General features: G+C 37.1%; 1 protein-coding gene across 1 annotated transcript in view; it reads right to left on the reverse strand.

Annotated features, from left to right (window-relative positions):
- The window catches only part of LOC5565892 (reticulon-1-A), a 71,555-nt gene extending 55,432 nt beyond the window's left edge, over window positions 1–16,123 (reverse strand). Inside the window, exon 1 of the mRNA XM_001650214.2 lies at window positions 14,980–16,123. Coding sequence (XP_001650264.1) covers window positions 14,980–15,847 — 868 coding nt within the window. The 5' untranslated portion in view covers window positions 15,848–16,123. The remainder of the gene's footprint in view (window positions 1–14,979) is intronic.

The following is a 16,123-nucleotide window of genomic DNA, read 5'->3' on the forward strand; positions in this document are numbered from 1 at the left end:
TATTCTACAGGGCCATTAACAGTTAGAAAAGAGTTATAAAATACGTTTGTTAGATATACTGTTGGCCTAGCTAGTTATTGAAAAGGAATATAAGAAGTCCATGAATTTAATCATGAAATCATGAATTCTTTTAATAATACAACGCATAAGTTTATGAAGAATTTCTTCTAGAAATTAATGGAATCCAAAAGAACCAATATCTTGAGAAATTTTCTCGATCTTTTCCCTTTTGGATTCTGCAGATTAGTTTTTAGTAGTGTTCTTAGAGGTCCGAAGGATGCGTGAAATCCTGAAAAAAAAACCCTTAACTATTTTCGAATATATTCTTAAAAGATTTCTTGTTTCAATTATTTGGAGAAATTTTGCGAAACTTTATTCTAGGGAAGTCACAGGAATAATAGGAGTGGAGAAAGCAATGTGACATGTAAGAGATAAATAAAAAAAAGTTTTGTTGTAGTACCTGGAAGGCTAACCTTAACATTTTAGGTACTTCTGGTTAAATTCTTTAAAATCTTTGAGAATTTACAAATTTTGTAGTCTTTACATATTTTTTCGAGAAAGAAATATTATGAGAAATGTTTAAAATAAAAACAAATATATAACTTTCTAATAAAGAAATATATAACAAATGTTCAAATAACTCTAGGAAGATACTTTTGATAAAACTCTTGAAAAAATCTATGATGGAATCTTAGAGAAATGCCATGAGGAATCTCAGGAATTGCTATAAAATCTTTTTTATATGATACCTGAGGTCATTCCTAAAATAATCCGAGCAGGAATTCTTGGAAAAATATACCGGAAACATTCCTAAACTCATGCTTGCTTAACTTTGCCTATGTAACAATGAGAGAATCTCTTCCCTATCGCTCCCCAAGTGGTTACTTGAGCACTTATTCCAGTATTCATTCCGCACAACAAGGCCGCACAACAAGGCATTAAATGATCTTCGGCCGTATAGCTGCCGGTAGTGCTGCATCAAAGCAAGTTTTGGCGAAATAACGAGCTGGTTTAATGCTGCACCTTCAGGAACGTTGCATCCAGCTGTCAAAAAGGTGTAACGCCTCCGTGAAGAGCAAAACAAAACAGAAAAATGTTTCACCACCCTTCTCTTTCGTCCCACCGTTGCTGTTCAGTATGTTTTTCATTTATTGTTTGTGAGGTTTTTTTTATTAGTTCTCATTTGCGGTTTGAACTCATGATCCGATGAGTGGATGGTGTGCAGTGAGCAGTGGATGCAGCGCGCTGCAGGAGAGGTTACATTCGATGTTATGCTGAACAATGACTTTCTACCCTACTTGAAGTTTTTCTTATGGCCTCGGATACGAAACATTGCGGTGCAGAATACGCCAGATCGGGATCATCAAAGATACGCACTGATATCACCCCAATGAATAAAGAAAACAAAAATGGAGAAAATTTCACTCATCGTAATTATAAAATCAGCCAGTAGAATACCTATTATTTGAAATTAATTACAAATGCATGCTGACTGTAGTTCACTATTGTTCTCAATTTCGGCCAAATGGCGTTTGGCCAAACGGCATTCGGCTAAATTACCCGTTCGGCCAGATGGCATTCGGCCAAACGGTATTCGGCCAAACGGTATTCGGCCAAACGGCGTTCGGCCAAATGGCCGGACAAGCCCTGCTATTGAATCATAATCTTGTACCAGTTTTCCCTAATCAATACAGGACTTTCAAGACCTGACCTCTCTGGTTTTGTACCAGAAAAAAAAAACATAAAGATACTCATGTGATGCTTTTTTCACGCATCCGTTGACATATTTTTGCGCGAATTTTCGTAGGGGCAATTGCGGTCCAATAGATTATCAGAAGTCAAAAACAGCACACACAATTGAGGCAAAAGTATGAAAGAGACAGAAGGGGTTCCAGGTCATTCAGCTGAACGCCATTTGGCTGAATGCCGTTTCGTCGAACGTCATTTGGCCGAATACCGTTTGGTCGAACGCCATTTGGCCGAATGCCATTTGGTAAAGCGGAAAATATTTGTATGGCGAAATGCATCTAACGAATAATGTTCGTAATTTGGCCACCATGAATAGCTTTGATGTAGCAACAAAAAAAAAAGCATTTAGAATGCACTGAGCATTGTAAAATGCTGATGAAATGCTTTTTAAAAACGAAGGATTTTCTAAAAGATTTGCTACCGTTTATTCAATGCAGCTGAGCAATCAAACTGCTTTGATAAGACAGCTATATATCGCTATAGGTTAATGTGGCTCAGTTATTGATTTAAAAGGAAATGAGCAAATAGCCTCTCAATGTTAGATAGGTCTTTTTAAAAAGTTACGTCAGAATCCCAACTATCTAAAGAAGTCTAAACAGCATTTATGGATAAATTACTAGGATAATAATATTTTAAAACGACTTCACGCCAATTAATGGGGAATTTCTTGGACTAATACATGGAAAAATCTTTACAAACTTCCCAGTATGGTCTTCACTAGAATTGCTGAAACAATTCATGATGCTACAATCTGTATAAAACAAAGGTTTGTCTTTATTCCATAGATGTATTCTTAGAGGAGTCTTGAGATAGATAACCCTTATAGAAATTCTTGAACGAAATCAAGGCCAAATTTCTAGGAAAATTTGAGAGACAGAGAAATATCTTAGGGCCGATTCTATTTATTTTATATATTAATGACATGAAGAGAGCTATTCAGCATTGTGATATTAATTTATTCGCAGACGATACTGTCATTTTTATTACAGAAAAAGATGAAAAGATAGCAATTAAGAAAATTAGAAGTGATATAAAATTATTGAATAAGTGGTTAAAAATAAAAAAGCTGAAATTAAACGTTCAAAAAACTTAATCGATGGTAATAAGTAATAGGAAGCAATTAAATTATTCAGAACTAAAAATTTGTATCGAAGGAGATGAAATTGAGAGAGTTGATGTTTTTAAATACCTTGGGGTCCTAATTGACCAAAAATTAACATTTAAAGCGCATATAGATAACGTAGTAAAAAAGTAGCAAAAAAATATGGTTTACTGATCCGTTTGAGCAGTCAACTCACGTTTTGGAGCAAAATATTTTTATATAAAACCTTAGTGGCCCCACATATTGATTATTGCTCTTCAGTGCTATTCTTGGCAAGTGAAACGCACCTAAATAGATTGCAAAGACTACAAAATAAAATAATGAGATTCATTTTAAATTGTAACAGGTATACACCAATATTAAACATGTTAGAGGCGCTTCAATGGCTTTCTGTGAAAGAGCGTATAATTTTTAATGTGCTAACTATTATTTTCAAAATGACCAATGAACTCTTGCCAGAATACTTGACGAATATCATCATACGAGGACGAAATATACATAACCATAGAACTAGACGAAGAGATGATTTACGTGTTGTGCCGTTTACTATGACAAGTACTCAAAAATCAATTTATTATAATGGAATTAGAATTTTCAATGAATTACCAATCGAAGTTAGAAATGCAAGATCTGTCTCAGAGTTTAAAAGAAATTGTGCAATGTGGATAAAAAATAAGTATAGATAATTAAGTGAATTTGTATGTATTTATTGTATATTATCAAAAGATAAATAAATGGATTATTATTATCTTGAGATATTACTGAGAATACGATGGAAAATCTCAATCTACTTCCAGGAACGATTTATGGAAAAAATATTGGAATAATCAGAAGAAAGGGGAAAAATCATATTTTCACAGCCGTAAGTGTCAAAATTCAAGTGTGTTGAACAAATACAATTTTAGTGCTTTTTTTATCCAAATGATGAGTGCCACAAAAAGAGCCTAACTTTCTCTTTCCTATCGGAGCTCCATTGATTATCGATGATCTCGAGAAAGACCAAGTTTGACGAAAATTACGCAATAGTTATTAGAATAACTTCCTGTACTTATTAGGCCAATCTATATGTTAAATTATTGTGTCAATAGTACGACAAATGATAAACAATCAAATTACTATTGATAAACAACTAAAACAATTATTATTATTTCGAAATACTAAGCCTATTTCCAATGAGTAAATTTAATTTAAGTAGGCACTTTTCATGGAAATGTTGTTTAGATATAGAAATAGTCGATCAAAGTTGTGGGATGAAAAAATTAAACGAATCACCTTTTGAGATAATAACGATTTGTTTACATTTGCGATACACGGTGGTTTCACATGTTAGTCTAGAAATAAATTTGAACTGTGGATAAAATAAAAATATAATAAAAAATCGATTGATTAAGTTTGTTTACTCTACCAACTACACCACAATGAAGTCGGCCTTCCAGTTGAGTTCGAAATATGCGTATCTGTCAGAGGATACAAACTCTAGTGTAATTAAATGGTATATAGTCAACTCTCCCTTACTCGATGTTTCGTACATCGAAATAGAGAAGAATAGAGAATAGAGAACTATAGTAAAAGTTGGTTTTCATGGCCACCTCGATAAAAATAAATCCCTTAAATCGCATTTGCACTGGTTTTGTGTTTTATAACTCGATACCTCCCTATATGGAGATATGGAGAGTTGACTATACTACTAAATTATGATAATAAATCTTCGAGCTGTTTAGTACACTGAGGCAAAAAAACTTAATAATTCCTTAAGGAACAATTATGATTTGGCGCCACAACGATTATTGTTGAAATTTTTAAGTTTTACTTATGATTTCGGTGAAGATTTTCATGTATAAATTTCATAAGTCAATCTATGAAGAACTATAATAAGCGCAATGATATTTGCTTTCTTAAAATTGTCAATCACGAATAACGGTTGCCTTTTATATCAGGCGGAGGCGAGCTCAAAATTGACATGTTTTGATAACATGTGATCTGTTTCCGGATTAACTTGTACCCAACATCGAAAGCGGAGCAGTTTCTCTAGCGATTGCTATGTAAATTATTTCAAGTAATGGTACTTAAATATTTCAAAGCTCTCATTTATGAAAATTATTATCCCATTTTCGAAATGGTTAAGCGTTCAATGAAACCATAATTTTGTTGATTCATAAGTCATGATTTATGGAAAATCTAAGTATTTTTGCCTCAGTGTAGAATACCTATAAGTAGATGAAAAAACCGAATTTAGTACTATACCATTTAATTCCACTAGAGTTTGTATCCTTTGACAGATACGCGTATTTCGACCTCAACTGTGAGGCCGTCTTCAGTGCCGTGTACTAGACTCGTCGAGTTCTGTTCATATCTCTGTGATTACAAGTCTAATAAAAACTCTTCAAGCCGCTTTCGAAAGGCAGAGTTATTCTTACTTCGTATTTATTTTCCCAAAAGCATTTTTTTGAATTTTGTATACTAACTTAAAGTAGTAACATTATTCAAAAAACACACTGAAAAAACATTTGTAATTTCCTCAGCATTGCATCGACCAAAATTTTAAAACAAGGTGTCATTAGAATCGTAATCTTATATCCTTTGAAGAGCACTCACGAAATTTTTGCGGAAAAATCTGAAAACTATTCAAAGTCATTGAAACATTCATTCAAGTCATCGTGCAAAAGTTTGGGTTCATCACTCAGGATGGTGTATCGTGCAAAAGTTTGGATTAGGAATCTCCAAACTTCGGACTCAATCCCCAATAACCAATTATACATTTGTTACCGTACGGTAACAATTTACACAATTTTGATGTGGGCGGTAGGTCAAGTAGGTAACAATGTAAGCTAGGTAACGATCGATTCAAATATAACAAGCGGCTCGTGTTCAAATAGAAGTTTGACCTCGTGTCGCATGCTGACTACGGTGACCACAACGAGTTGTTCCGGCCCTTAGGCGTTTATTACGTTCGGGGTGAGGTTTCACCCACTAATCTCGGCGAACGATTGCAACTATTTTGCCCATTGATTCGGCTCCCGAAGTACCGAGAACTCCCGAAGTACCGAGAACTCCCGAAGTACCGAGAACGTCGAGTCTAGTACACGGCACGTGAAGACGGCCTTACAGTTGAGGTCGAAATACGCCTATCTGTCAAAGGATACAAACTCTAGTGGAATTAAATGGTATAGTACTAAATTCGTTTTTTTCATCTACCTACTAAATTATGTTTTAATCTATTTCTAGGTACTCCACTAAATAGCTCGAAGATTTATTTATCAAGCTAGGATTGTTATTAGTTTCAAATCCCTTTAATCTCATTTAATTTAAATTGACATCCCACTATCACAATAAGCACAACTGCTGCGTAAATCTTTGTTCTACACATGAACTTGAGCCGGCGTGTTATTCAACACTACATATGGTTGTAAAAATCCATCAACCGTATAGAGAGGTAGCACCTATCGCGCTCCCTTACCAGCGTCACCTGTAAAATCATATCGTATCAGTGCAATACTTATTCGTCACCCTCCCCCTAATGCAGTGGTCCTCAGCCAAACTGGTTGTAAGGGCCATCCAAATGCTCTTAGAACATGACGCGGGCCACACGATGTAAAGGAATTATAGAGGCCTGAAAGTTTGGAGTAACCCCCAAAACAACTTTCAAAAGTGTTTTTCCATATCTCTGAGATTACACGTCTCTTTGAAACTTCCTATGGCTCATTCAAAATACAATTAGTAGATTTTTCTTCGCATTTAGACTATTTTTTGATAACTTTTTTGTTGCTTGATATTTTAACACTATTTTTTCACAAGTTCTCAACAAACTTTTCTAGTTTTGGAATCTTAGTCGTAATTGACCATTGGTCATCTCGTTTTGAAGATATTTTGATATTCTTCTGGAGATCAACACTTCCCATATAAAATTTATTTGTTTTGAGTCAAGTCAAAAAATAAAGCGTGGCCTATACAATATCAGGTAATAAGGAGCTACGCTGAAAATGTTTTTTTAAACTTTTCAAGATCCTTTACGGTCAGACGAGTACCAGAAACAAAATAAGGTTAATTTTTCAAAACACGATCAAATCAATGATCGAAATCGAAACAAATACTAAAATTAGATATTTTTTGAGAATTTGTGAAAAAAATGGAGGAAAAATATCGAAAAACTAAAAACTTTATAGTTAAATCGCTAATGTTTTATGCAATTAACCCCAGCAAAACTAAAACTTAAGCGCAATTTTGGAACAAAACTAGAATGATTAGGAAAAATCACTTTTTTCCAATATTTTGACAAATGCGCTCGAAGAAGAGCCATACTTGAAGTTGAAACATAGGTTTTTTGAGTAAACGGTTATATCAAACATTGAAGAAACTTTGGGTTCTCAGGCAAACTCAAGAAATAACAAAAAGACTACATTTTCCTTAGTTTCTCGATAATCATTCCAGTACTAAGCATAAGGGAATGAAGAAAACCTAAGGAAAAATTGTTTAGCTCACTACAGAAAAAAGGATTGTTGAATCTTATGGAAGTTATGATAAATATTCTCATGCGGGCCGCACTGTTCCAATATTCTAAATCACTCCGCGGGCCGCACAAAACCTTCCTGAGAGCCACATGCGGCCCGCGGGCCGCAGTTTGGTGACCACTGCCCTAATGAATGCGTGACTCATCAACACATCGACCGGTTGTTGTATTCCCCTAACTTATTATCATCTTGATGCACCTCTGCTGCACATCGACAATTCAGAACCAACTCAAAATGACACATCGCGTTTTCAGTAGATGAACTTTCTACGCCCGCATGGGCAGATTTGTTTTTCGGTTACAGCATCACGGTGTGCCTGAAACCGTTATTAATAAAAAAATGTTCAACATTCGAAAGTTACAGGATTCTAGCATGTTTTTTGAAAATCAATGATTTTGGCTATTTAAAAGGGATATTCAACATTTATTTCAATGCATTATTTTCAATTTGTAATTCAACCAAGTAGAAATCAATCAATTACACAGCGTAAAAAAATGACATTTTCGCGTGTCTCAAGGATCAAATTATGTGTCTCTAGTAGATTTTGGGCCTCTGAATCTGATGCCGTTCTCTGAAATGTTCCAGCACGTCACAATTTTTATCTACAGGTCGCCAAACTTGACAAAAATACTGGTTTTATTGATGTTTACATGAAATTAAAAGTATGATTTATCACATTTTTTGTGATATAATCTTCCAAACATCATCATCATCAGTGCATATATGGTTGGGAAGGATTTTGATGGTGGGATACCAGGGGTTTATTTGGGAGGATTTCAAATTCAAATTTGCTGGAAATATTTTCGGCACTGCAGTCTTAAAAATAAGCTAACACGTGTGTTGCTCCTACGTCCGACGTTTCGGTTATTTTATTTAACCTTCTTCAAAGGGATAGGATTTTGTGTCTTTGTTATTGTGTGTAATGTCCTACATTTGGTTGTCTGTAATTTGGTGTAATGGCGTCCTCTATGGTGCATGTCTGAGTACTGAGTACTGAGTATCAGTCTTGAAAGCGCGATGATAAACCGTAACCGAAAGCGTAGGCAGGAAAAATTAGTTTAGATAGTTCTAAAACAAGCTTTTGTGCGATTAAGCTTTTATAGCTTCGAAACACAGTGCCGTACGAACAAATCGCGACGCATGCACCATAGAGGACGCCATTACACCAAATTACAGACAACCAAATGTAGGACATTACACACAATAACAAAGACACAAAATCCTATCCCTTTGAAGAAGGTTAAATAAAATAACCGAAACGTCGGACGTAGGAGCAACACACGTGTTAGCTTATTTTTAAGACTGCAGTGCCGAAAATATTTCCAGCAAGTTAAACCATCCAGACGTTAACAATAACCTTCAAATTCAAATTTATTTTGTTTTATTTACAAATTCATTACATTTTTCTATTTAATTCATTTAATTATGGGTAACTGGTATCGAAGGATAGAGGGAAAAGGATTATATTTACATATTAGGTTATTTACATTTAAACTAGAGTTAAAGCATAATTATTTACAAATTTCCAGATATTTACAAAATTATGAAAATATTTACAAAGTATGAATATTTACAAAAAAAAAGAAAAATTTATATATGTAAAACGAAACAAAGAAAAAAAATACAAAAAAGGCAAATGCATGATTGTGACCTATCACATAGGTAACACGCATCACTTATCGAGTGCAACAGTGGATCCGTTCATCCGTTCTCAAGCCATTTCGTGACATACAAACACCACTCAATTTTTATGTACATAGATAGACAGATAGATCTACATAGATGTTAAATCATGGATTAGTTCATTTCGAGATCAATGGCTCTACTTTCTTTCCGAAGAAAGTCGCCACTCAAAATTGTTAAGTCATAAGTGACTATTTCGGGGATGTGATTGGAACCCAGGTCCTCGGCGTGTGTTCTAACCACTACATTAGGTGTGTTGAGAGTGCGTTTTGTTTGTCCTACGTAAATTTTGTTACAGTGTTCGCATGATTTACACAAACTGTCAATTGGGCTTTTTGTTAAACTTAGGAGAGTTTGGAGTTGGTTCTTTCTACATGCAAAAAAAAAAAAAAATTCAATACCAAACCTTTGTAGGATTGGACGTAGCTTTTTTGTTGAATCGTCATAGTTTACGGCTATACGTTTGAGTGTTGCTTTTTATTTTTTCAGAGTAGTAAGTGAACGTTTGTATTGTTCTCGTGTTCTTTTGTCAATGAGTTGTTGTATTGTTTGTCTTGTGTAACCGTTTAATTGTCCTGTTTGGAAAATGTAGTCAAGTTCCCGAACGACCCATCACCCCGAATGACATTACCCCGAATTCCAATATCATGGGGAAATATCTTCAATATCATAATGTCAAGATAATTAAAAATTCGGAGAAATTCTATTCGGAGTGATGGAACTCGGGTCAATGGTACATTCGGGGTAATGGAATTCGGGGTGATGACATTCGGGGAAATGACATTCGGGGTAATGGGGTAGAATCACAATTAGCAAGTCCAAGAAAGGCTATTTGTTATCATGTTCAACTTCGTAATTGAATTCAATGCTTTTGTGCGCATGATTCATTTTTTCTAAAGTCGGAGGTAAGATATGTTTTTTATCTATACTGAAAACATTGTAACGACTTTCTAATACATTGCTATGTGATTCCTTAGGGATCCCATCACAATATGTGGCAGTGCCATCTCTCAAGAAAAAGAGGAATTGCGACACTCGAGCGACGGAATCTATGGTCCACCCAATCTCTCTCCCACCGTCCAGATACAGGTAGTGAAACGAAGTGTAGATTATGAGTGCATGCGGAGTGAGATGGTTCACGCCCCCAGCAATAAGGATTGCAATAGGGATCGCGGCGCATACCATAAGAGGAAATGCGAAAGAGTATCAGATATTTTAGCACTGCGAATTTTGAACATTAGGTGTTTACCAGTTTTGCGAATTTGTATTGTTGAGCCTGAGTTGAGGCATGTAGAAGGGAATGCCACCAAATCATTTTTATGAAGGCAAGCGATAGAGTCACACGTAGGCCTGTTTCAGTCCAGTTCAATTAGAGAAAGATACTTAATACCTATAAACCAGTTCTGTGCTTGGTGAATAGTTGAGGTGAGAGTTGAAGATCTAGTGGTAGATCCAAACTAAACAAATTCTATGATTGGTAGGATAAAAGTTAATCCGTTAAATAATATAGTACACTGTGTGAGCGATAAGCATAAATAAGCATAGGTAAGCCAGTTTGTGATCCAAAGCTTTTAGGAAGTATTCTAATTTCGTTGTGGGATAGCTTTTCCTGAACGAAGGGTTTTTATTTTGGGATTTAGCATCAAGCTTTTTTTTTGTTTGTGGTGTCACTTGGACGGCAAAGACCGCTCACGGTCCATCTTGCCATAGAATCAAGCTTGTCGGCGCATCGCCGCTTTCACGCGCATCAACGGTCTCACGCGCATCAGCGCGAGCCTACGAGCAACGATGCTCACCCCCTTCCGGTGAAATCGTTGAGAGGAAAATCCCGCACGCTACAGGAGAACGCTGCGACTCTCCCAGCGTCGCTCCCAACCAGCGACGCTCAAGCCCATCGCCTTCCGTTCATCAACGCTTGATTTGAGTTCCCCAGACGCCGAGTGATCTTACAGTGCCAGTACGAACGACATCCGTAGCCAGGGTTGAGCACTCAGTGGATCCCAATTAGCCGAGACCAGCGATTGAATCCTGAGAAAATTGAGAGAATCGCTCACGTATCGCTCTCTGTAACTATCATAACATGCTGCACATTATGAGAGACTGTTTATCGTATACTGCTACAACTTTGATCAGATTGGGGGGATAGCAGTGTATGATAAAACCCCTCTAAACATGCTCCAAACCTGGGGGACACTATTGCTATTGGAAGTTCGTGGATTGTTTATCGTGCCAGTAAAGAAAAACACCTATCCCCAACGGTAAACAAGCGAGTAAAATGGGTTTTATTATCGCTCTCTCTTTGGGGCTCTCGCTCGCTGCTTCCATTTATCAGACTTGTTACACCTTGCGATACAATGACGATCGTGGACCGCAACAGATGGGATGTTTTTCTTTGCTTGCTTTGATCGTGCTTCATACTCAAATGAGAGCGAATTCTGCAAAGCCTGGCCGAGACTGCAGAGAAGCCGCGGAGGCCGTCGCGCTCTCTCTCTCTCTCTCTCTCTCTCTCTCTTTATCAATCAGCTCCGCGCTGAGAGGTCAGCCATACGATCTAGCGCTCTAGGGAACGATCGTGATACACCAACGTGTTGCACTCCAATCGACCATAATTTCTCGTCAGCCACCCATCAAATCTCAAGAGCAGCAGCCTGCAGGTCACTCGACATCGATTGGAGCAACACGACGATCGGGCCCCAACGTCAGAAAACAATTTGTAAGTTTTTCACCCCTTTGAGCTCAAAGTAGGACTAGTTTGTAAGCGCTGATTATAAAATTGTGAAACGCAACAACTGCACCTCAATACATCGCTTTCTTTGCTTAATTGGTTAAGGCTTTCCTAAATTAGGTTTTTAAATTTTATTCGGTGATTCTTTTTCCATTTCTTAATTCGTTAGGCTTCCATTTGGGTTGGTCGGAGAAAAATGCGTGTTTGAGCCACTAAAAATACTCGCCCGTGTAAAAAGTCTCTTTGTCGGACCTTTGAAAAGCGTCAGCAGTCTCTCTAACCCGAGAGTGGCGCTAAAACTGCTGTACGTTATGTGCTAAGCAAGCGTTACAACGTCATCAACGTATCTCAACCAGATTTCAGGGAGCTGGTTTTATCTTCTAAACGCTTCTCTAAATTTGCCATAAAAATTCCACTTAAAATTGGAGAAAGAGGGTTTCCCATTGGGGCTTCATTTAACTGTTTATAAGTTTTTAACTTTAATAAGTTTTAATTTAACTGTTTATATAAAAATAGTTCTCTTCCATGCAAAGTTTAGTTAATTTAATGTATGTAAGTACTTATTTTATATAATCTGTGCCTTCCTTTTGACTAAACAGCCAATCTTATAATAGGCTTATGGCCTCTTCAACAGGAATGCTAGGGAATAAAGATTCAACATCAAAAAATACCAAATCTTCATCATCGACTATTTTTAGATTTTCAATTACTTCTGTAAAATATTTGGAATTGTAAACTGTTTTACTATGGAATTTTTTTGGCAGATTCTGGAATTTCTGCAATCCTGTGGGTAGGTGATCCAATAGCTGAAACAATCTCACGCATTTCATTACCAGGTTTATGAACTTTAGGAAGTCCTTTAATGCTTAGCAATGAAGGGTGAATTTACAACATCACCCAAAACCAGTTTTGCTTCTTTGAGCGCCTTACCATTCCTGGAAGAGGACGTGTTCTTTGTGTACATTAAGGTCCATGTTGAATTTTATTTTGCATTATTTCTTTGTATTTTGATTTATCAAAAAATCCATTCGAGAGCAGATAAAGGAAATTAAGCATATATGCTTATAAGCATTGATGACCGTATAATTCGTAGTTGCTATTCCGTAATTGACCAGAAGAATCGAAATTACACAAAGAACCAACAGATGTAGCTTGGGAATAGCTTTCCATCTTCAATGTACACTTTCGAGAACCCCAAAAATTATAATGTCAATAACGGCGACGGCCACGTCCTTACGGTCATCGGGGAAAGGAATGATTATAAGTGTGACATCCATTGTTACTAAAGACCGAGATCACCTCTGCATCTCCATGGTTGTCACAGGAAGGAGTTAATGGGGAGGGTATAAAATCTACATAATCAGGATTTCCCTTGATAAGTGATGCGATTGATGCAGCCTCAGTTAAAAAGTCACTCATAAGACATTAAAGACAACGTGAACCTATTGTAAGTCGACATTTTTAGTGTCAAACCATTCAAAGTTGTTTCTTTAAGGTGAAGATGAATCGAAGCCAAACTTGTAATTTTCAAGAGCACAGATCTGGAGAACCAAACATCCGTTTAAGCTGAAAACTTAATCGATTGGTCACTAGCTGGTGGTTCATCTTCACCTTAATGACAAGAACGGAAGGTCAATGGAAAGGTATGTCATGTTAAACACGAACAAGAGTTTTTGTCAACACTTATGATGACGAACCATTCATATTTTCTTGTTAAAATACATAAAGAGTGACATTGTCATGATTTAAATTGGTTTCGAGTAATTAACCATTAAGGATAAAAGCATTTAACGGGCTCACCAAATTAATTATCCATCCGTGACTGAGCAGCCATAAGCGAAACACACACAAAAATTCACTCCTATAACGCTAAAACTCCTATAAGCTAACTAGCAGTGCTGGATAGAAGAACAGTTTAGAACTGCTAAGAATCCTGTTGTACCATTTTCGTACCAAATTCCTATCATTAACAATTGAGCAAGCAAGAAATATGACAGCGTATATAGGCTCAATGGCATCCTTAAACGTAATCCGAACTTGTCACAACGAAACTTGGCTTGTGTAAGCTCACCGGTTTATTTCAGAAAACCTTTGCAGAAGGCTGAAATACATGTTATCATTTCAAAATCACTCTCATTATCACAAGTTTCTGGTGTTCTATAGAAATCAGTGATTAAACACTCTTGATCCCGGGAATCATAACTCTTGATCCCGTTTACAAGAATGATCAAATTGGATCATGTCCATATATTATTATTTGGTGATAAAATGTAATAGGCAGATACTGATAATAATTCTTTAAGGTTTCCATCGAAAGATTATTTCCATTCCAGACCTCTCGGAGTACAACTGTCCGTATGACGAAATTCTGTAAACCTATTGGGGAAATAAAAGGAAAACATGTTGCCATGCATGATTCCGTTTAAATTTATCACATAGAAGTCGTTTTCTCTATATTTGTTCACTTAAGGTGAAGATGAATCGAAGCCAAAGTTCAAATTTTCAAGAGCACGGATCTGGAGAACCAAATATCCGTTTGAGCTGAAAACCTAATCGATTGGTCACCACCAGCTAGGGACCAATCGATTAAGTTTTCAGCTCAAACGAATGTTCGGTTCTCCAGATCGGTGCTCTTGAAAACTTGAACTTTGCCTTCGATTCATCTTCACCTTAATCACCACCTGTTGTTCAGTTTACCCCAACCAAAATAAATCGACGATTTTCGGACAAAATAGAAATAAAATTAACAATATTTTTCACCAATTTTAAACAACAATTCTTTTGAACTAAAAGAATAACAAGTTTAGCAATATTACTCATGAAAAGAGTTTCTATTTCCTATCACTGCCCATAAAGGCATGTCAGTCCCATGTTTGCTGGATTTCCTATTCACATGGGACAATTATGCGTTTATGGGCAGATCAGCGAGTTACCAAAATGAAGTTAACCCTATACTGTCCACTTTGCCCCCACCAGGCCTATGAAAATATTTCAATTCATTTGAATATCCATTATAAAATAGCCAAAAACTTTCAAATCACGATAATTTTCGATTCCCTCATTAAATTATTTTTAAATTCATGTAGAAGATGCTCGATTACCGTATCTTTGTTGGTTGCCAAATTGACGGACATTTTTTGTTTTCGTTAATAATGGTTGCAGGCACACCGTGGCACTGATAAGCAACGAAAGTGAACTAAACTGCTACTCACCCAATCCGAATTGTTTGAATATTTTCTCAGCTTGAATACACTGGTCGTTGGAAGCGGTTTTGCCAGAGGAAGAAGGAACGACGGCCGGTGGAGCTTTCGGTTTTTCCTGTGGAATTTCAACGGGGGTCTTTACTTTTGGTGGTTCAGCCGGTGCGGTTATGATAGGAGCAACAGAAGCAGGAGTAACAACGGGAGGGGCTGGGGCTGGTTCAGGGGCAACAACAGCCGGGGGGGCAGCAGCTGACGACGATGAATCAGCGAACAAAGGGTCATCGAATTGATCAGCCTTAGTATGGCTCACAAAATCCTCGAATAAATCATCTTTGATGCTGGACTGCGCTGGAACAGCTGGTGGTTCTTCCACTTTCTGGCTGCTTTGTACTGGAGCCTGAGGACGAACCTCGGCGTATGGGTTCATGTAGTCACTTTCAATTTCGTCTTTCACATGCACTAACTCATCTGGGCCTGAGCCGAATGGAGTCGAATCCGTAAACAGAGACTTTTCTGGTTCGTTATTTGATTTCTTCTTTGGTTCGAACATGTCTGGTTCGCCAACATCGATCAGATTACTTATCGAGGATGCTGCGGCCTCAGAATTGGCCTTTTTATCTACCCCCATGAAGAAGTCGTCGAAGTTTTCTTTTTCTTGCTCCAGCACTTTATTGTCCGGCGCAGTATGAGTAGAGGGCATCGTAAAAGAATCACCCAACAGATCTACGTCGGATGGAAATTTCTGTGAAATGTCCGACTTTTCTTCACCACTCGGAAAACGGGAGTGGTCCGTTATGAGGTCACCGAATTGTTCCTTGGACATTTCTCCCAAATTCTTTGGAACACCACTTTCCGAACTTCCCAGAAAACTGTCCATCTTTCTGCACTTATTTAGCTTGCACTTTACCCTTTAGAGCACTGTATGGAGGATGATCGTAAAATATATAGATTCTGCACTTCGAAGGACGAACCGACCGATGGAATGGATTTGTAACAGTTGAGGTTCAGCACCTAGGCCAAGACAACAGGACGTTTCTCTATCACAGAACGCACAGAGATTCTCTCACCGTCTGGATCTGCGGAAAATAAAATTTCATCTGATTCCAGAAGAGCACGACCATTTGACAGTGTGTGCCGTTCATACAGTTTACAG

The sequence above is a fragment of the Aedes aegypti genome, chromosome 2, assembly GCF_002204515.2.
Source record: "Aedes aegypti strain LVP_AGWG chromosome 2, AaegL5.0 Primary Assembly, whole genome shotgun sequence".
Lineage (NCBI taxonomy): Eukaryota > Metazoa > Arthropoda > Insecta > Diptera > Culicidae > Aedes > Aedes aegypti.